General features: G+C 44.9%; 1 protein-coding gene across 1 annotated transcript; it reads right to left on the reverse strand.

The window, feature by feature from the left end:
• Nucleotides 1-424: 424 nt before the first annotated feature.
• Nucleotides 425-6864, reverse strand: LOC119312668 (squamosa promoter-binding-like protein 6). The gene is made up of 11 exons (XM_037588413.1): nucleotides 5820-6864; nucleotides 4364-4542; nucleotides 3438-3740; nucleotides 3171-3358; nucleotides 2987-3061; nucleotides 2807-2914; nucleotides 2610-2727; nucleotides 2368-2509; nucleotides 2115-2253; nucleotides 1429-2016; nucleotides 425-1052 (listed from the first exon to the last, which is right to left on the reverse strand). The coding sequence occupies exons 1-11, from the start codon at nucleotides 6416-6418 to the stop codon at nucleotides 606-608; spliced, it is 2886 nt and encodes a 961-aa protein (XP_037444310.1). The 5' UTR covers nucleotides 6419-6864; the 3' UTR covers nucleotides 425-605.
• Nucleotides 6865-23425: the final 16561 nt, after the last annotated feature.

Below are 23425 nucleotides of genomic sequence, written 5' to 3' on the forward strand. Positions count from 1 at the left end.
CTCTGCCTAACAAAAAAAAAAACAGGCCCAAACAGACACAGGGACAACCCTTCTTTATGGGCAGAGCAGGCCAACACCAAATCAATGAGAAATCAAAATAGGAGTGAGAAGATAGAAATGAAGCAGAGTGAATATAAGAATAAAAAGGACAAAGCACTCTGCCTCTCATTAGTAGAGAACGGAAAAAGATACAACGGGCCAAAAAACAACAAAACAGCTACGGCACGGGAAGACGATACTAGACTTAGATATTACATCTGGATGTGAAATAGCAAATCTATATATACAAAATTATAAGTAAGCAAAGATAAAAGAACCTGTTATATTCTGGTTCTCTTCTAAAACCTGTTTTATTCTGATTCTCTTCTAAACACACAGCTCTCAAAAAAGGATTTCCACAGCCTAAACTACAACCAAATAGAAATAAACAGCCGCATGTACAATCAATTTATTATTAACGGTATATAAAATTTATATCAGCGCAAAGATTCTGCAATTTTTTAATACAACGGAACTTTTTCACACAATTACATGTTTGTTTGATCTAACCACCACACTAAAACTCTCAACAGTAACACACCTAACCTTATTCTGGCCCGGACCCCTCACATGGCTCCGCGCTCTAACAGCTCCCATCTGAAATTCGGTGCAGCATAAACCTTGGGGAGGGTATGGAGGAGTATTCCGACGCAAACGCAGATCACGGCGACACCCATCACAGTGAACATTGCTGGCCTGTACAGGAAGGTCCTGGCTAAGGAATTGGGGTACATCTTACCCTGACAACTGCAGATGTTGCACCTTGCGGCGGATGTTGTTGTCATTGGCATGGCTTTGCAGATCTCAAGGCTGATATCACCTGCCTTCATCCCATCGGTTATTCCAGGGCACATGCTGCTAGGAACGCCGAGGACAACATGACCTTTGCCAAGATGCTTGTCAATCTTCTTCTGGACAAGATTGATGTAAGCATCGTTGCCACTTTGGCGAGCGTAATCTTCAGGGGTAAAGCCTATCTCGTCTCTCGCATTTCTCCATGCATTGAGTCCCACCTGCGAGAACAACAGTAGAGACATTAGACAGGATCTTCAAAATTAATTACTCCCTCCGTCCCATAATGTAAGACGTTTTTTGACTCTAGTGTGGTGTCAAAAAGCGTCTTACATTATGGGACGGAGGGAGTAATAGTTATAAACAAACTAAGCTAAGAGGCTAAATAGTATAGAATCATTAATGTGCTGTTCGTCATTAAACTGATGTAGCACCTGTGCAAGAGTTTAAAAGATGAAAAGAAAAGCCTTAAATGCCTTTCATGTACTTACTGAAGCTTAAACATCGAAGCAATGAAATTTAAAGGTGGAGAAAGCTAGGCAACATAGAACACGAGCAAGTACATGAATCATATTCTATAAGTAGATGAGGGCATACCAGTCCAGGGTCATCAGTCAATGCATCCAATACATCCTCTGCATCACTAGTAGCGGCTGCTATATGGAGGGGCGTAAATGCAGAAGGGCCCTGAGCATCAGGTCTGAATAGGTATGTCTCTGCAGTTTCCTTCAGGTTTTTGTTCGGCTTGTATGTCAGCAGAAATCTAACCATTCGGGCAGATTTTCCTCGCACAGCAGAGTGTAGCAAATTTTCTGACAATACCACATCTTTGGGAGACTGCAACCCAGCATCAACAAATCCATCAAATAACAAATCTAACAGCATTTTGGTCACAGCACACCACTCCCGCTCCATCGCAAATATACCAAGATTCCTGAATCTCAGCAGGTTAAAGGCAGGTACAGGCGGCTCCACTTTATCATGCTTAGAAATTATGTTAACTCTATGAAGAAGCCACCCCAGCTCATGTAGAAACTCTAAAGCTTGATTCATGGCAATGTCATTGTCTGGCTGCTCAAGACTGGATGACTTAAATATGCTCTCCAGCTCACAAACCTCAGAGCATACATTCTGCTCAGCAACTATGAAGGGGAAGAAACCATTACTAAATCCACTATCTTCAACCTGAAACCACCAATGATATACCATGGATTAGAACGATTTAGAAGTTATTATTAAAACAAAAACTACATGAGAATAAAAGCTAACAAGTTTACTTGTACCTCTATGAATCCTCTTCCTCTTGTACCAGGGAGAGAACAACAAAAGTTGAGATATTCAATATCTTCATCCTCAGTATCATCAGCCATAATAGATGTGTCCTCCTCGAATATACAACGCCCTTCAATTGAGCAAATGAGCCTGTGAACATGACAGGTATATTTTTAGATAACAGATATTGGCTGAAGTAAACATCAAACTGTACTCATCTTCAGCAAGAATGAGCGTATGCAAATTGTATATATAATAAAGTACCTTGAGGAAGAACTGACTAAGTTGAAGCCTTCTACCCTGAAATTAACTGTTGCTGAATAAGGAGCAGCAACCGGACTAACACATAAGACCTTGCAGTAATGGTGAGAATTAGGTGCCAGTGGTCTGTCCAACATAACTTGACCTGCAGTAATATGACCATAAGGTGATATTAACAAAACATCGACGTACAGCTTAATGAAACCTGACCAGCCATGCAAGAATATATAAGAGCTTGGACTCACCATTGTGCATGAAAGCAATTTGATGCCGTACCATCACAAATACCAAACCAGATGTCCAAAAGTTATCAGCGGAACTACTTGAGAGCTTATCCAGATATACACTCATATTCTCAGAGAGCTATAGAAAAGAAATGTGAAGCACCAGCCAGAAAAAAAAAACACTATCATGACATGAAATGGTCATGAAAGAAATGTACCTCCCTCCATGAAGACTCAACTAAACGAAGATAAACTGTCAGGATAATACAGCCAGGTCTAATATGGCTCTCTATATCAGTAGGGCTACTGGACAACCAACCAAGGATCTGAAATTCAGGGTTTAAGTGTTAGATTCAAGATGTGCTATCTTGTGGTTTGCTGAGAGTAAGCATATTTACCTGTGATCGCAAAATTGGAGGTAATTCACTAGGAACTTTCTCAAAAAGCTTGAATACAATTTTATCAGTCCGACACTAGAAGCAAAACAGTACCAATATATGTCAGAGAGAGGTAGAAAGATGTTGAAATTAGCTATTTAGATTTATTTTTTATGAGCAAGTTGAAAGGATCAAAATGATAAACCTGAGCATCTCCATTTGAGCTTGACAATGACTGAGCTGATGTTGAATCCGAATTACCACTAGTCTGTGGTGGGCTTTGAGTAGAATCTTGTCGTATCCATGATGGGCAATTTGAACCATCCTCAAAGCCTTCCATATCATTGCAAGTGTCATTCAAATCAAAATTCCTAAACTTGCATGCTGGAGTCTCTGTGAACACACTACCTATATAAGCTATTTTTTCATGAGCAAACATTTCCTGGGAGTTAAAAATGGTTATATGTCTTACCGGTAGTTGCCACCATGGTAGCATTTGATTGTACTGGTAGAACAGCAGATGACGTCTGCCCGCAGTCACCACCATTCGCAAAAGGAGCCTTAGAGTTAGATGGTCCTGCAGCCTCTGCTGCAGCTGTATTCACCAAAGCATTAGCTGCTTCAGAGGTCCCAGCATTTGATCGATTTTGCATGCTCTGACACGCCTCCAGGAGTTTACAAAGTTCTTTTGGATCCAATGATTTGGCAACATTCCCCAAGTTTCTCCAAAGATTGGATAGCAACTCCTGACCTTGTAAATGCTCAGCATTGTCAGCTGCAAGTACAATGTTAAGAGTCATGTCTCTTCCTGAGTATTACCATAAGAGTAGTTCTGAAAGCCATTAAGGACACTGATGATAGTTCAATTTAGGCATAGAACAGTGTTCTTATCCTACTATATTTGAGAGACAAGCCATCATAGACAACAAACAGTAGCCCGTAAAGCACAAAGATGCTAAGCTCACACCGCTAAAATCGCAGGATTATGCAACTGTGAATTTAAGAAAGATATAATTGAGAATTGGACATCATAGCCATGCTACACAGCCGGTGGCTGAGCCTCCTGTAAGCAAGCAGTAGTAAACTTCAAGTACACCCAGTAGGCCAGTACCCTGTATATAGCCTTTATTGTCCTAGAAACTCTAGCGTTTCAATCAAAATGTCCGACAAATCAGCAAGAACATCGACTTTCATGGTGTAACTACATCTACCAGAAACAATATCATCATAAGTCTTCTTTAGGTCAACGCCAAGTAGAACTCAGTCAAAGCTCGGAGTCAACATAATTTCAGATGGCTAACTGGAAAACTAACTATAGAAATACCAGTACACTTATATGCAGAATATTAACTATATATGGTACTCTAGGAAGTTTGCAACATTCAAAGCAGTACTTACAGTTCAAATTGGCGCATATTCCAAGAAGACTCAACAATAAATAACTGCTAACTTTTTCCTCAATAGGAGTCCCACCAACAGCATTTTCAGGGCGGGTTTTCCTCCTACGTTTATTATGGCCTGCTAAACGCCGGCGACAGCTGCGCTTTCCTTCATCAAATTCTTGAAGAAGGTGAAATCTGCACATAATGTAAGGTAGTCAAGAAGATTTGCCAATATTTTAGAAGGTACACACAATGCATGCACTATGATCATACCAGAAAAAATTCATTATGTAAATCAAATGCTTTCAGAAGTAGTCCTTAGGCCATACCCAGGCTTTAATATTTCCTACAAGTGGGCACTGTCTTTAGAGATATAAGTTGTACAAGAACAGGAAAGAGTGAACCACAGAAGGCCCTTATTTTTGGCCATATGCTGTCCAAAATATGCATACATTTAGGTGCCGATGTGACAATTACATTGCATGAAAAAATATATGGAACAGGCTAATTGGAAATTTGGACTGTGTGAAACATATTATGTGCTCTAATGCAGGGAATTGGGCTAAGTTGCTGAGAAGAGCATACAAATTTCAGAAGAAAATAAAATAAAATATCTGAGTGGCATGGAGGCTTCCAAGTTTATGAACATCAATCAATCCTCACACATATGGAAGTAACAGTACTATATTGATTATATCAACTGAAAAGGGGAAAACTAAGAGTACAACAGTGCATTTCTATATGGTGATTGGTTATAACTTATAACTCATGTAAGTTTGATAAACCAAATTCATGAATCCTGACATAGATGAATAACTAATAGGTGTAATCAGAACATATTCCCAGTGGTACTATGTGATCATTTGCTCCCAGCGACAACACCATAACTCTTCCTTCTATAGAAGTTGGATGTTCCTGTTTTCTTTCTGCTAGATATTTGATAAAAAAAATCTCCAAAGGCCACTTCAGTCTGCAAATGAGAGCTTGCTTTGCTTTCCTATAGTTGACATATATTTGGATGGTTCTCGCATATCAGATGCTATTGCTTAAAAGATCATCATGGCAAGAAGTTTGATAAGGGGTTTGCTCTGGTCTCAAAGGGGCTGTTTGCTCCACGCCCAAGTCATGCCCCGCCAAAATCGGGCTCGCCAAATTATTGGCTAAGGATTTCGCCGTCTCCGTCTCGCCAGCGTGCGGGCGCTAAAGTTGAACGAACGACAAAAAAATTGGCGTGGACAGGAAACTCTGGTTACGGTCCAAATTGACGCGGAAACTCTGGTTACGGTCCAAATTGACGCCAATACCTACAGTCAACGCCAAAAGTTTTGCACGGTAGCCTCGGGCTGCATTCCGAACAGACCCAAAATAGACACAAAATAAAACGTGCATAATATGTTCCCCCATACATTCCCATATGAACAAATGTATCACATGTAAATAAAAGGTAATAGCAGCTCAATCGTAAAACTGACCTGCTGCATTGCTGGCAGAACCGCTGGACGGTATTTCCGACCACCGCGGTGTTGGCCTTGGCATGCATCTCGCAGACCTTGTGCCGCCGATGGTAATCCTTTGCCGCGCTAAGGTCCGCGCAGCAGCCCTCCACCTGACACGCCGGACCGCTTGAGCTTCCGCCCTGCACCCTGATCTTCTTACCATTTCTGTCCTCCTCGTTCACACCGCCATCCTCCGCCGTTCCGCCGGCAACAGAGCTGCCACCAATTCTCAAGCTGAGCACATTGTTACTGTTCCCCACCGGGTCCTCATCCTTCTCATCTTCATCGTCATGAATGACAACCACTCGCTTCCTCTTGTCAGAGTCAACTCTCCCGTTACCATTCCTAGCCACCTCAGCCTCGGCTTCCTCTGAGGAAGACGGCGTACTGTTGAGCGACAGGCCATTCCCCACTGCCGCAGGCACCGGCGTGGCGACGAAGCGCTCGCTGTCCCAGCTCCAATCATTGAGGTCCCAGCCGAACACCCTCTTCTCGCGCCTGGCCTGCTCAAGCACGCCACCCAGCCCGCCTCCGTACAGGTGGCGGCTCTGCGACCCCACCCTGGCCGCCTCCATGTCTATCCCCACGAAACCCTAGAACAAAGCACTCACCAACCAACCAACCCTCCTGCGACCGCCGGAGCGCGCGGGGACCGCCGGAGCCGGGAGAGATCTAGTCGGCGCCCCTCCCGCCCAAGCAGTCGACGAACGTGACGCCCACGCAGCCGCGGATCCAGACCAGCGACACCCACATGCCCGAGGCGGGGAACCACTCGCTCGCTCGAGCCGCCGCGAATCACCCGCCCATACCGCGCGAATCGCCACGGATCAGCGGGGCGGCGGGGCGGGCGAATCGACGGCGCGGGCGGCGGGGCGGGGGGACGAATCGGGCTCCGGGAGGGTCGGGACGGGGGATTCCGCGGGGACGGCGGCGAATTCGGTAGCGGGATTTTGGTGGGAATGGTGGACTGGGGAGCAGCGGAGTCGCGGGGAAGAGAGGAGGACTGGAGGGGGGGAGGGAGGGGAAAGAGGAGGGCGAGGGGGGCGTGAGGTGAGATGGTGGAGGCCGATGGGGACGCGTAGCGGGGACGGCTGGGTCTGAGTGTGAGTAGGAGTAGAAGGAACTGGCCTGCCAAATTTGTACGGGCACGCGGGCGCGGCTACACACACGCCAATCTGCGCCCGGCAGGGGGAGATATTCTTTTTTAATGTCACGTCAGGTTATTATTGGTGTTTTTTTAGATTCACTATTGTTAGTGTTATATTTAGGAACATGGTTAGTGGAGTACTAGATAATGTCCATGATGATAAAGTGCGCAGCCCATGAAAGATGGATCTTCTGGATGGTCAAACTCGCAAGCCTCCGTCGTTGGACCGACGCGGCGACGCTCGTCGGAAAGAATGGGTAACGTAAGAGAGGAGGAAACTTTCGGCGCAGCTGACGCGGTGCGGCGAGCGGTCATTATGTCGTATATGATCGTTTGGTTGATATCTAGCAGGTGACGCCAAATGTTGCGGATATCATCTTGAAGCGTATGTGCCCCACTGAAGACGCGACCGAGGAGGTCAGACTTTTGAGTCTTGGTTTTGCACGCGGCGTGACTTGCGTGACATATTACGGTCAAAACTAGGAAAAGAACGTACAAAATATGTGTACATAGAAAAGGGGCACGGCGTTAAACGGTAAGTGAGGCCACGCATTAAAGAACCATCCAGATGTACGTGATACATGGGCATAACCATGCCAAGGTACGCAGTGCATGAAAGATGGATCTTGTGAATGGTCAAACTCGCTTCGTCACTCTGGCAGTTGGACCGACGTGGCGCTCGTCAAAAAAGGGGTAACGTAAGAGAGACGAAAACTTTCGGTGCGACTGACGTGGTGCGGCTAGCGGTCATTATGTCGTATATGATCGTTTGGTTGATAATTGAATGACATACTATGGTCAAAACTAGGAAAAGAACATACAAAATATGTGTACATAGAAAAGGGGCACGATGTTAAATGATAAGTGAGGCCACGCATTAAAGAACAATGCAGGTGTACGCGATACATGGGCATAACCAAGCCAAGATACGCAGTGCACGAAAGATGGATCTTGTGAATGGTCAAACTCGCTTCGTCACTCGGCAGTTGGACCGATGAGGCGCTCGTCAAAAAAGGGGTAACGTAAGAGAGACGAAAACTTTCGGCGTGGCTGACGTGGTGCAGCTAGCGGTCATTATGTCGTATATGATCGTTTGGTTGATATCTGGCAAGTGATGCCAAACGTTACAGATATCATCATGAAACGTATGTGCCCCATTGCAAGGTGCGACTGAGGAGGTCAGACTTTTGAGTCTTGGTTTTGCACACGACGTGAATTGCGTGACATGTTGTGGTTAAAACTAGGAAAAGAACATATAAAATATGTGTATATAGAGAAGGGGCATGGCGTTAAATGGTAAGTGAGGCCACACATTAAAGAACCATGAACCGGGCAAGGTTGATGCGTCAGTACAGCTCTGAAGATGGAGTGATGGCAGGTTGGCGGTGGCGGCCTCTAAGAGCGCGCCGGACCAGTGTGTGCCCTATACCCGGCAAGTGGCTTGGTTGGGGCCTCAGGTCTTAGATGTTAGGTTTGGCTGCGAGGTCTGTTTGGTATTAGACCCAGACTATCAGCATCCCTGCATCAACTGGATAGGAGTAGCGATATTTGTTGCCTAGACGGTGGCTTCAGACTTGTTGTTGTATTTCTTTGTAAGGTCTTTGTGAATAATTAATAAAGTGGCTGCATGCATCGCTCAGATGCAGAGGCCGAGGTCCTCCTCCTTTTCTAAAAAAAATGATACATGGACATAATCATGCCAAGGTACACAATGCACAAAAGATGGATCTTGTGAATGGTCAAACTCGCTACTCTGCCGGTTGGACCAACGTGGCGCTCGTCAAAAAGGGGTGAACGTAAGAGAGACGAAAACTTTCGGCGTGAGTGACATGGTGCAGCTAGCGGTCATTATGTTGTATATGATCGTTTGGTTGATATCTGTCAACTGACGTCAAATGTTACAGATATCATCTTGAAACGTATGTGCCCCATTCAAGGGCCAACTGGCAGAAGCGAGTTGGACTTTTGAGTTTTGGGTTTTGCAAGCGGTGTGAATTACATGATCTGTTGTAGTCAGCCCTAGGGAAAGAACATACAAAATATAAATATATGTATATAGAGAAGGGCCACAGCGTTAAATGGTAAGTGAGATCACACATTAAAGAAGCATCTAGTTTTTTAGAAAACTTCTGATTTATTCATCAATGCCATGGCAGTATAAAGAACATAAAAATAATAAAAATAATATCCATGTCCATTGACCATCTAGCGACGACTATAAGGACGGAAGCGAGCTAAAGGCGGCGTCATCACCCCCTCTCTCACCGGAGTCGGGCCAAACTTGTTGTAGTAGACAGCCGGGAAGTCGTCGTGGCAAGGCCCCATAGGACCAGGCACCAGAACAGCAACTGTCGTTGATGAAGAGCAGAACAATTCGGAAGGGTCCAACCTGTACACACACGAACGAATACGGCAAACACTGGATCCAACGGATCCACCGAAGAGCAGCACCGACCGAATCTCACAAGATCCATCAGAGACACACCTCCAGACGCCCTCCAATGACGTTAGACTCATCACCAGAACGAGGCCCAGGAGGGAAAAAACTTATTCCATCATGCATTAAAGAAGCATCTAGTTGTACATGATACACGGACATAACCATGCCAAGGTATATATGCAGTGCATGAAAGATAGATCTTGTGAATGATCAAACTCACTTTGACACTCCAGCAGTAGGATCGACGTTGCGCTCGTTGAAAAAGGGGTATGTACAAGAGGCGAAAACTTTTGGCGGCAAACGCGGTGTGATGAGCAGTCATTATGTTGTATATGATGGTTTGGTCGATATCTGGCAGGTGACGCCAATCATTGCGGATATCATCTTGAAATGTATGTGCCCCATTTAAGGGGTGGCTGGTGCAAGCGAGTTGGACTTTTGAGTCTTGGATTTGCACGCAACGTGAATTACGTGACATACCGTGTTCAAAAGTAGGAAAAGAACACATAAAACTATGTGTATATATAGAAGGGCCACTACGCTAAACGTCAAGATTCACGTGGTCCGGGCCATTTTCTACCCCCTCTAAACCCATGGCAAAATCGCAGGTCCATAGTTCGGCTCGCACCTCATCTAAGAGGGCTAGGGGTAAACCCAGGTTCGACCCTAATTAGTAAATGGGTGCACGCAAGCGAGGATGTCATGTTCCCACCAGCGTCGGGACAGAGCAAGGTGAGTGCCCCTTAGTCCGGCAGAAGCACGACCTCCGTTTTCGGCTCTATGAGGCGATCGCGGGCGGCGAGCGTGGTGGTGGTTGCGGTATCATACATGATGTCGAGACGAACATGCAGCCAGTGCGACAACAAAAAGCTGAAGGATGTGTGCGAGTGCGTTGAGCGGTCGCGGGTGACGGGTGTGGCATGGCAGTGGTGCCACGAAAGATGTCGAGATGGATGTGCAAGGGGCGCAACTGCATGAGTTGCTGGCCGAGCGCTCCATCAAGAGGTCACTGCCAATGAGGCGTGGCTTTGGTGCGACATATGACAGCGACACAAACATACAACCGGCTCGGCATCACGACCTGAAAGGCGTGCACGCCGTTGCAAGAAGCAGGCACTCGTGTTGGAGCATGGCCGGCGACGGCTCCAAAGCACAAAGGGAAAGAAGGGATTCAACCATGGGGTTAAAAGGATACCCTAAAGGTTATTTGGCCGTCTGGTTACCCTATTGGTGCAAAAAGCCAGTCCGGTCCACCGGACGACGTTAATCTTGAGTTAAATGGTAAATGAGGCCATGCATTAAAGAACCATCCAGGCGTATGTGATACATGGACATAACCATGCCAAGGTATGCAACGCATGATGGATCTTTTGAATGGTCAAACTTTGCTTTTTCAAGCGAAGCGTACGTGAGATGGGTAGATACATTCAACTACACACACAATGTCACCCGCAAAAAAAACTACACACACAATGTAATAAGTGGTCATTAAACCGTATATGATGGGTCAGAAGATATCTAACATGTACACAATGCTTTATGATGTAGAGATCATCTTGAAATGTATGTCATCCAAGGGAGACGGGTGCAAGTAAGTCAAATTTTAGTTCCTCGCTATGTACACATTGTCAGTTACATGATATATTATGATAAAACAGAAAAAAGACACGTGACAAGTACATATGTTGAATTACATGTCACTAACAGTCATATCAAGTGAACAACCCAAACAAGATCATTGACACATGCAATGTGGATATGTTGTCAATGAAACGTGACATTACCATATGTTGCTAGTGACACATGATACTAACAACACGGGGATATGTTGTTAACAACCCGAGGCAGTGACATATCGCAATAACCATCATACTGAGTGGCGTCACGGGGTCATTTACTATGTGGTAAGTTGTTCATAAACGAGTTTCATGCACGTCGTCATCGCAACCGAGTAAAGTTCTGGTTACCAAAATCACTGGTATAATTTTTCTTTCTTCACGGGAAACCAAGCATAAATGTTACTAGGTGTAACTTAAACCCCCTTAGTGACGATGTCCAATAAGGTATATCAAAGTATGATAACCAAATTGAATATATGACTCAAGTTCATTGACAAAAATTACCGAGCATAATGCAAGTCATCAGTATCCAACCATGTACTCCCTCTGGTTCTTTTTACTCTACATATAAATTTGTCCGAGTCAAACTTTATTATATGAAAAAAAATATCGACATCTATAATACTAAAAGTTATACAATTTGAAAATTAAATTCATGATGCACAAATGATATTGATATTAACTTTGCATTGTGAATACTGATGTTCTTTTTACAAAGTTTGACTTCAGGCAAATTTTACATACGGAGTAGAAAGGACGGGAGGGGGCACATGTGTGTGCCCGTAACGATGTAGCGGTTCCCAAGAGAGTCAAACCACAGGTGTCTCGGTTCCGTGAGGGCAAACTTTTTGGTCATGATTTTTTTTGAGAGCAAGCAGTAAGCTTTATTAAGCAACGACTTGGGCTAAATCGCCCATTACAGCGTCAGCTACAGGAGCTGGAACATCATCATCAGATACAAGCACTCCTCCAATGGGGAGAGATAACCCTAGCTTGGCTAATTGGTGTGCCGACACATTTGCCTCTCGTCTACAGTGAAGCACATCGCACGTGGCGAACCAGAGATGCAGTTGAATCTTGAGATCCTCAATCAACTGTGCCTGCTTCGAGAAATCCAGACCTCTTCTGTTAAGGGCTTGTTCCACTAATAGAGAATCAGTTTCGACAATTAGGCGCACCACCCCCAGCTCAGAAGCAATGTCAAGCGCATTTTGGACGGCGCCCAGCTCTGCGCCAAACGCATCAGCAACATGATTGCTACGCCCCGAGCGAGCTGCCACCACCGTCCCTTCATTGTCCCGCACGATTACGCCCCATGCACCAGTCTGTTCACCTGGGATGTGGGCTCCATCCACATTGAATTTGAGGACGTCGGGTGGTGGCGGGCGCCAAACCTGCGGTGGTGCATGTGGTTTGCCTGTTTTGCAATAATACCCCCGGTACTCCTCCAAAGTGCATGCAGCCCTGCAGGCGAATTGACCATGCTCCAGCGGTTTCTCGCCCTTCCTCACTTTGTTGCGTTGCGTCCACCATTGCCACCACATAACGACAATCAGCATCTGATCCTTCTCCAGTAATGTCCACACCGTGTCCAGTGTTGCATCAACAGACTCACATTCTTCTAGCTGTTGACGAGCATGTTCGAGATGTAGGGCCCGCCACACCTGTTTGATCTCCGGGCACTCCACAAACAGGTGTTTGCCCGACTCGTTGCCGGAGTTGCACAGGAAACACTTGTGATTCTCAATTGTCATTCCTCTCCTACACAAAATATCCTTGGTGGCTAGAGTGTTGTGCGCCAATCTCCACCAAAAGTGCTTGATTTTCCCCGGGCAGGCCATACGCCAAATCCTCTTCCACTTTTCCTGACCCCCCTCATTCAGCGAGCCGGCCACTATCTGGTGTTGGAAATATGCCCTAGAGGCAATAATAAATTAGTTATTATTATTATATTTCCTTGTTCATGATAATCGTTTATTATCCATGCTATAATTGTATTGACTGGAAACCGCAATACATGTGTGGATACATAGACAACACCATGTCCCTAGTAAGCCTCTAGTTAACTAGCTCGTTGATCAACAGATGGTTACGGTTTCCTGACCATGGACATTGGATGTCGTTGATAACGGGATCACATCATTAGAAGAATGATGTGATGGACAAGACCCAATCCTAAGCCTAGCACAAAGATCGTAGTTCGTATGCTAAAGCTTTTCTAATGTCAAGTATCATTTCCTTAGACCATGAGATTGTGCAACTCCCGGATACCGTAGGAATGCTTTGGGTGTACCAAATGTCACAATGTAACTGGGTGACTATAAAGGTGCACTACAGGTATCTCCGAAAGTGTCTGTTGGGTTGGCACGAATCGAGACTGGGATTTATCACTCCGTGTAAACGGAGAGGTATCTCTGGGCCCACTCGGTAGGACATCATCATAATGTGCACAATGTGACCAAGGGGTTGATCACGGGATGATGTGTTACGGAACGAGTAAAGAGACTTGCCGGAAACGAGACTGAACAAGGTATCGGGATACCGACGATCGAATCTCGGGCAAGTACAATACCGCTAGACAAAGGGAATTGAATACGAGATTGATTGAATCCTCGACATCGTGGTTCATCCGATGAGATCATCATGGAACATGTGGGAGCCAACATGGGTATCCAGATCCCGCTGTTGGTTATTGACCGGAGAACGTCTCGGTCATGTCTGCATGGTTCCCGAACACGTGGGGTCTACACACTTAAGGTTCGATGACGCTAGGGTTATAAAGGAAGTTTGTATGTGGTTACCGAATGTTGTTCGGAGTCCCAGATGAGATCCCGGACGTCACGAGGAGTTCCGGAATGGTCCGGAGGTAAAGATTTATATATGGAAAGTTGTTGTTCGGGTTCCGGAAAAAGTTCGGGTTTTTTCGGTATTGTACCGGGAAGCTTCCAGAAGGTTCCGGAGGATTCCGGAGGGGTCCGGAGGTCCGGAAATTGTTCCACCACGTCCAATACAGTAGCATGGGCTGTAGGGGGGCGCCCTAGCCTTAATGGGCCAGGGGAACCAGCCCCCCCAAGGCCCATGCGCATGGGAAGGGGAAAACCCTAAAGGGGGAGGCCTCCACTTGACTTGGGAGGCACTCCTCCCCCCTTGGCCGCCCCCCTTAGATGGGATCTAGGGCTGGCCGCACCCCTTGGGGTGGGAAACCCTAAAGGGGGCGCAGCCCCCTTCCCCCCTATATATACTTGAGGTTTTGGGGCTGCCCAACACATGAGAACTTCTCCTCTTGGTGCAGCCCTACCTCTCCTCCTCCTCCTCTCCCGTGGTGCTTGGCGAAGCCCTGCTGGATTGCCACGCTCCTCCACCACCACCACGCCGTTGTGCTGCTGCTGGATGGAGTCTTCCTCAACCTCTCCCTCTCTCCTTGCTGGATCAAGGCGTGGGAGACGTCACCGGGCTATACGTGTGTTGAACGTGGAGGTGCCGTCCGTTCGGCACTAGGATCTCCGGTGATTTGGATCACGACGAGTACGACTCCTTCAACCCCGTTCTCATGAACGCTTCCGCTTAACGATCTACAAGGGTATGTAGATGCACTCTCCTTCCCCTCGTTGCTGGTTTCTCCATAGATAGATCTTGGTGACACGTAGGAAAATTTTGAATTTCTGCTACGTTCCCCAACAGTGGCATCATGAGCTAGGTCTATTGCGTAGATTCTTTGCACGAGTAGAACACTAAGTAGTTGTGGGCGTTGATTTTGTTCAATATGCTTACCTTTACTAGTCCAATCTTGTTTCGACGGTATTGTGGGATGAAGCGGCCCGGACCGACCTTACACGTACACTTACGTGAGACAGGTTCCACCGACTGACATGCACTTGGTGCGTAAGGTGGCTAACGGGTGTCAGTCTCTCCCACTTTAGTCGGATCGGATTCGATGAAAAGGGTCCTTATGAAGGGTAAATAGAAATTGACATATCACGTTGTGGTTTTGCGTAGGTAAGAAACGTTCTTGCTAGAAACCCATAGCAGCCACGTAAAACATGCAACAACAATTAGAGGACGTCTAACTTGTTTTTGCAGGGTATGCTATGTGATGTGATATGGCCAAGAAGAATGTGATGAATGATATGTGATGTATGAGATTGATCATGTTCTTGTAATAGGAATCACGACTTGCATGTCGATGAGTATGACAACCGGCAGGAGCCATAGGAGTTGTCTTTATTTATTGTATGACCTGCGTGTCATTGAACAACGCCATGTAATTACTTTACTTTATTGCTAACCGGTAGCCATAGTAGTAGAAGTAATAAGTTGGCGAGACAACTTCATGGAGACACGATGATGGAGATCATGATGATGGAGATCATGGTGTCATGCCGGTGACGATGATGATCATGGAGCCCCGAAGATGGATATCAAAAGGAGCAAAATGATATTGGCCATATCATGTCACTATTTGATTGCATGTGATGTTTATCATGTTTATGCATCTTATTTGCTTAGAACGACGGTAGTAAATAAGATGATCCCTCATTAAAATTTCAAGAAATTGTTCCCCCTAACTGTGCACCGTTGCGAAAGTTCGTCATTTCGAAGCACCACGTGATGATCGGGTGTGATAGATTCTTACGTTCACATACAACGGGTGTAAGCCAGATTTACACACGCGAAACACTTAGGTTGACTTGACGAGCCTAGCATGTACAGACATGGCCTCGGAACACAAGAGACCAAAAGGTCGAGCATGAGTCGTATAGTAGATACGATCAACATGAAGATGTTCACCGATGATAACTAGTCCGTCTCACGTGATGATCGGACACGACCTAGTTGACTCGGATCATGTAATCACTTAGATGACCAGAGGGATGTCTATCTGAGTGGGAGTTCATAAGATGAACTTAATTATCTTGAACATAGTCAAAAGACCTTTTTGCAAATTATGTCGTAAGCTCGCGCTTTAGTTCCACTGTTTAGATATGTTCCTAGAGAAAATATAGTTGAAAGTTGAAAGTAGCGATTATGCGGACAGTAGAAAGCCTATGTCCTTAATGCACCGCTCAGTGTGTTGAACCCCAAACGTCGTTTGTGGATGTTGCGAACATCGGACATACACGTTTTGATAACTACGTGATAGTTTAGTTAAGCGGTTTAGAGTTGAGGCACGAAAGACGTTTTCGAAATGTCACGGAACATATGAGATGTTTCGAGGGCTGAAATTAGGATTTCAGGCTCGTGCCCACGTCAAGAGGTATGAGACCTCCGACGATTTTCTTAGCCTGCAAACTAAGGGAGAAAAGCTCAATCGTTGAGCTTGTGCTCAGATTGTCTGAGTACAACAATCACTTGAATCGAGTGGGAGTTGATCTTCCAGATGAGATAGTAATGTTTCTCCAAAGTCATTGTCACCAAGCTGCTAGAGCTTCGTGATGAACTATAACATATCAAGGATAGAGATGATGATCCTTGAGGTATTCGCGTTGTTTGACATCGCGAAAGTAAAAAATCAAGAAGGAGCATCAATTGTTGATGGTTGGTGAAACCACTAGTTTCAAGAAGGGCAAGGGCAAGAAGGGACACTTCATGAAACGGCAAATCAGTTGCTGCTCCAGTGAAGAAACCCAAGGTTGAACCCAAACCCGAGACTAAGTGCTTCTGCAATAAGGGGAACAGCCACTGGAGCAGCATTACCCTAGATACTTGGTAGATAAGAATGCTGGCAAGGTCGATAGAAGTATATTGGATATACATTATGTTAATGTGTACTTTACTAGTACTCCTAGTAGCACCAAGGTATTAAGATACCGGTTCGGTTGCTAAGTGTTAGTAACTCGAAATAAAAGAGCTACGGAATAAACAGAGACTAGCTAAAGGTGAGCTGACGATATGTGTTGGAAGTGTTTCCAAGTTTGATGTGATCAAACATCGCACACTCCCTCTACCATCAAGATTAGAATTAAACCTGAATAATTGTCATTTGGTGTTTGCGTTGAGCATAGACATGATTGGATTATGTCTGTCGCAATACGGTTATTCATTTAAGGAGAATAATGGTTACTCTGTTAATTTGAATAAAACCTTCAATGGTCTAGCACCTAAAAGGAATGGTTTATTGAATCTCAATCGTAGTGATACACATTTTCATGCCAAAAGATATAAGATAGTAATGATAGTACCACGTACTTGTGGCACTGCCATGTAAGTCATATTGGTATAAAACGCATGAAGAAGCTCCATGTTGATGGATCTTTGGACTCACTCGTTTTTGAAAAGTTTGAGACATGCAAACCATGTCTATTGGTGTATACGCATGAAGAAACTCCATGCAGATGGATCGTTTGGGCTCACTTGATTTTGAATCACTTGAGATATGCAAATCAAACCACATGGGCAAGATGATTGAAAAGCCTCGGTTTCAGTAAGATGGAACAAGGTAGCAACTGTTGGAAATATGCCCTAGAGGCAATAATAAATTAGTTATTATTATATTTCCCTGTTCATGATAATCGTTTATTATCCATGCTATAATTGTATTGATAGGAAACTCAGATACATGTGTGGGTACATAGACAACACCATGTCCCTAGTAAGCCTCTAGTTGACTAGCTCGTTGATCAATAGATGGTTACGGTTTCCTAACCATGGACATTGGATGTCATTGATAACGGGATCACATCATTAGGAGAATGATGTGATGGACAAGACCCAAACCTAAGCCTAGCACAGATCGTGTAGTTCGTATGCTAAAGCTTTTCTAATGTCAAGTATCATTTCCTTAGACCATGAGATTGTGCAACTCCCGGATACCGTAGGAATGCTTTGGGTGTACCAAACGTCACAACGTAACTGGGTGGCTATAAGGGTGCATTACAGGTATCTCCGAAAGTGTCTGTTGGGTTGGCACGAATCGAGACTGGGATTTGTCACTCCGTGTAAACGGAGAGGTATCTCTGGGCCCACTCGGTAGGACATCATCATAATGTGCACAATGTGACCAAGGGGTTGATCACGGGATGATGTGTTATGGAACAAGTAAAGAGACTTGCCGGTAACGAGATTGAACAAGGTATCGGTATACCGACGATCGAATCTCGGGCAAGTACAATACCGTTAGACAAAGGGAATTGAATACGGGATCGATTGAGTCCTTGACATCGTGGTTCATCCGATGAGATCATCGTGGAACATGTGGGAGCCAACATGGGTATCCAGATCCCGCTATTGGTTATTGACCGGAGAACGTCTCGGTCATGTCTGCATGGTTCCCGAACCCGTAGGGTCTACACACTTAAGGTTCGATGACGCTAGGGTTATAAAGGAAGTTTGTATGTGGTTACCGAATGTTGTTCGGAGTCCCGGATGAGATCCAGGACGTCACAGGAGTTCCGGAATGGTCCGGAGGTAAAGATTTATATATGGGAAGTTCTATTTTGGTAACCGGAAAAGTTTCGGACGATATCGGTAATGTACCGGGACCACCGGGAGGGTCCCGGGGGTCCATCAACCCCGGGGGCTTGCATGGGCCAAGGGTGGTGAGGGACCAGCCCCTAAGTGGGCTGGTGCGCCTCCCACAAGGGCCCAAGGGGCAGCTAGGAGAAAAAAAGGGGAGAAGGGGAAACCCTAGGTCCAGATGGGCCTTAAGGCCCACCTAGTGGGCGCCTCCCCCTCTCTCCCCTCTTTGGCCGCCTCCCCTTGATCCCATCTAGGGCTGCCGCCCCTCTAGGGGTGGGAACCCTAGAGGGGGCGCACCCTCCTCCCCTTCCCCTATATATATGAGGCCTAGGGGCTGCCCAAGACACATGAGAACTTCTCCCTCTTGGTGCAGCCCTGCTTCTCTTTCTCCTCATATCTTGTGATGCTTGGCGAAGCCCTGCAAGATTGCCACGCTCCTCCATCACCACCATGCCGTTGTGCTGCTGTTGGATGGAGTCTTCCTCAACCTCTCCCTCTCTCCTTGCTGGATCAAGGCGTGGGAGACGTCATCGGGCTGTACGTGTGTTGAACGCGGAGGTGCCGTCCGTTCGGCACTAGGATCATCGGTGATCTGAATCACGACGAGTACGACTCCATCAACCCCGTTCACTTGAACGCTTCCGCTTAACGATCTACAAGGGTATGTAGATGCACTCTCCTTCCCTCGTTGCTAGTTTCTCCATAGATAGATCTTGGTGACACGTAGGAAAATTTTGAATTTCTGCTATGTTCCCCAACAGTGGCATCATGAGCTAGGTCTATTGCGTAGATTCTTTGCACGAGTAGAACACAAAGTAGTTGTGGGCGTTGATGATGTTCAATATGCTTACCGTTACTAGTCCAATCTTGTTTCGACGGTATTGTGGGATGAAGCGGCCCGGACCGACCTTACACGTACACTTACGTGAGACAGGTTCCACCGACTGACATGCACTTGGTGCATAAGGTGGCTAGCGGGTGCCAGTCTCTCCCACTTTAGTCGGAACAGATTCGATGAAAAGGGTCCTTATGAAGGGTAAATAGCAATTGGCATATCACATTGTGGTTTTGCGTAGGTAAGAAACGTTCTTGCTAGAAACCCATAGCAGCCACATAAAACATGCAAACAACAATTAGAGGACGTCTAACTTGTTTTTGCAGGGTATGCTATGTGATGTGATATGGCCAAGAAGAATGTGATGAATGATATGTGATGTATGAGATTGATCATGTTCTTGTAATAGGATTCACGACTTGCATGTCGATGAGTATGACAACCGGCAGGAGCCATAGGAGTTGTCTTTATTTATTGTATGACCTGGGTGTCATTAAACAACGCCATGTAATTACTTTACTTTATTGCTAACCGGTAGCCATAGTAGTAGAAGTAATAGTTGGCGAGACAACTTCATGAAGACATGATGATGAAGATCATGGTGTCATGCCGGTGACGATGATGATCATGGAGCCCTGAAGATGGAGATCAATGGAGCTATATGATATTGGCCATATCATGTCACTACTATATAATTGCATGTGATGTTTATTATGTTTATGCATCTTGTTTACTTAGAACGACGGTAGTAAATAAGATGATCCCTTACAACAATTTCAAGAAGTGTTCTCCCCTAACTGTGCACCGTTGCTAAAGTTCGTCGCTTCTAAGCACCACGTGATGATCGGGTGTGATGGATTCTTACGTTCACATACAACGGGTGTAAGACAGATTTACACATGCGAAACACTTAGGGTTAACTTGACGAGCCTAGCATGCACAGACATGGCCTCGGAACACAGAGACCGAAAGGTCGAGCATGAGTCGTATAGTAGATACGATCAACATGAAGATGTTCACCGATGATGACTAGTCCGTCTCACGTGATGATCGGACACGGCCTAGTTGACTTGGATCATGTAATCACTTAGATGACCAGAGGGATGTCTATCTGAGTGGGAGTTCATAAGATGAACTTAATTATCTTGAACATAGTCAAAAGACCTTTTGCAAATTATGTCGTAAGCTCGCGCTTTAGTTCCCACTGTTTAGATATGTTCCTAGAGAAAATATAGTTGAAAGTTGAAAGTAGCGATTATGCGGACAGTAGAAAGCTTATGTCCTAAATGCACCGCTCAGTGTGCTGAACCCCAAACGTCATTTGTGGATGTTGCAAACATCGGACATACACATTTTGATAACTACGTGATAGTTCAGTTAAACGGTTTAGAGTTGAGGCACGAAAGACGTTTTCGAAATGTCGCGGAACATATGAGATGTTTCGAGGGCTGAAATTAGGATTTCAGGCTCGTGCCCACGTCAAGAGGTATGAGACCTCCGACGATTTTCTTAGCCTACAAACTAAGGGAGAAAAGCTCAATCGTTGAGCTTGTGCTCAGATTGTCTGAGTACAACAATCACTTGAATCGAGTGGGAGTTGATCTTCCAGATGAGATAGTGATGTTTCTCCAAAGTCATTGCCACCAAGCTGCTAGAGCTTCATGATGAACTATAACATATCAAGGATAGAGATGATGATCCTTGAGGTATTCGCGTTGTTTGACATCGCGAAAGTAAAAATCAAGAAGGAGCATCAATTGTTGATGGTTGGTGAAACCACTAGTTTCAAGAAGGGCAAGGGCAAGAAGGGACACTTCATGAAACGGCAAATCAGTTGCTGCTCCAGTGAAGAAACCCAAGGTTGAACCCAAACCCGAGACTAAGTGCTTCTGCAATAAGGGGAACAGCCACTGGAGCAGAATTACCCTAGATACTTGGTAGATAAGAAGGCTGGCAAGGTCGATAGAAGCATATTGGATATACATTAAGTTATTGTGTATTTTACTAGTACTCCTAGTAGCACCAGGGTATTAGATACCGGTTCGGTTGCTAAGTGTTAGTAACTCGAAATAAAAGGCTACGGAATAAACGGAGACTAGCTAAAGGAGAGCTGACGATATGTGCTGGAAGTGTTTCCAATTTTGATGTGATCAAACATCGCACGCTCCCTCTACCATCAAGATTAGTATTAAACCAGAATAATTATCATTTGGTGTTTGCGTTGAGCATAGACATGATTGGATTATGTCTATCGCAATACAGTTATTCATTTAAGGAGAATAATGGTTACTCTATTTATTTGAGTAATACCTTCGATGGTCTTGCACCTAAAAGAATGGTTTATTGAATCTCGATCGTAGTGATACACATTTTCATGCCAAAAGATATAAGATAGTAATGATAGTACCACGTACTTGTGGCACTGCCATGTAAGTCATATTGGTATAAAACGCATGAAGAAGCTCCATGTTGATGGATCTTTGGACTCACTCATTTTTGAAAAGTTTGAGACATGCAAACCATGTCTATTGGTGTATACGCATGAAGAAACTCCATGCAGATGGATCGTTTGGACTCACTTGATTTTGAATCACTTGAGATATGCAAATCATACCACATGGGCAAGATGACTGAAAAGCCTCGGTTTCAGTAAGATGGAACAAGGTAGCAACCTGTTGGAAATAACACATTTTGATGTGTGCAGTCCAATGAGTGCTGAGGCATGCAGTGAATATCGTTATTTTCTTACTTCACGGATGATTTAAGTAGATACTGAGTGTATTTACTTGATGAAACACAAGTCTGAATTATTGAATGGTTCAAGTAATTTCAGAGTGAAGTTTAAGATCTTCGTGACAAGAGGATAGAATGTCTATGATATGATCATAGTGATGAATATCTGAGTTACGAGTTTTGGCACACAATTAAGACATTGTGCAAATTGTTTCACAATTAATACCGCCTGGAACACCATAGTGTGATGGTGTGTCCGAACATCATAGTTGCACTCTATTGGATATGGTGCGTACCATGATATCTCTTATCGAATTACCACTATCGTTCATGGGTTAGGCATTAGAGACAACTGCACTCACTTTAATAGGGCACCACGTAATTCCGTTGAGACGACACTGTTTGAACTATGGTTTGGAGAAACCTAAGTTGTCGTTTCTTAAAAGTTTGGGGCTGCGACGCTTATATGAAAAAGTTTTCAGGTTGATAAGCTCGAACCCAAAGCGGATAAAATGCATCTTCATAGGACACCCAAAACAGTTGGGTATACCTCCAGTCTCAGTTCCGGAAGCAAAAAGGATTGTTTTTAGAATTAGGTCTTTTCCAAGGAAAAGTTTCTCTCGAAAGAATTGAGTGGGAGGATGGTGGAAACTTGATGAGGTTATTAAACCATCACTTCGACCAGTGTGTAGCAGGGCACAGGAAGTTGTTCCTGTGGCACCTACACCAATTGAAGTAGAAGCTTATGATATTGATCATGAAGCTTCGGATCAAGTCACTACCGAACCTCGTAGGATGACAAGGACGCGTACTGCTTCGGAGTGGTACGGTGATCCTGTCTTAAAGGTCATGTTGCTAGACAACAATGAACCTATGAGCTATGGAGAAGCAATGGTAGGCCCAAATTCCGACAAATGGTTAGAAGCCATGAAATCCGAGATAGTATCCATATATCAGAACAAAGCATGGACTTTGATGGACTTGCCCGATCGGCAAGCCATTGAGATAAATGGATCTTTAAGAAGAAGACGGACGTGGACGGTAATGTCACCTTCTATGAAGCTCGACTTGTGGCGAAGAGTTTTTCACAAGTTCAAGGAGTTGACTACGATGAGATTTTCTCATCCGTAGCGATGCTTAAGTCCGTCGGAATCATGTTAGCATTAGCTGCATTTATGAAATCTGGCAGATGGATGTCAAGACGAGTTTCCTTACCAGTTTATGTAAGGAAAGGTTGTATGTGATACAATCAGAAAAGTTTTGTCGATCCTAAGGATGCTAAAAGGTATGCTGGCTCCAGCGATCCTTCTAAGGACTAAGCATCTCGGAGTTGGAATGTACGCTTTGATGAGA

Source organism: Triticum dicoccoides, chromosome 5B (assembly GCF_002162155.2).
Source record: "Triticum dicoccoides isolate Atlit2015 ecotype Zavitan chromosome 5B, WEW_v2.0, whole genome shotgun sequence".
NCBI classification, from domain to species: domain Eukaryota; kingdom Viridiplantae; phylum Streptophyta; class Magnoliopsida; order Poales; family Poaceae; genus Triticum; species Triticum dicoccoides.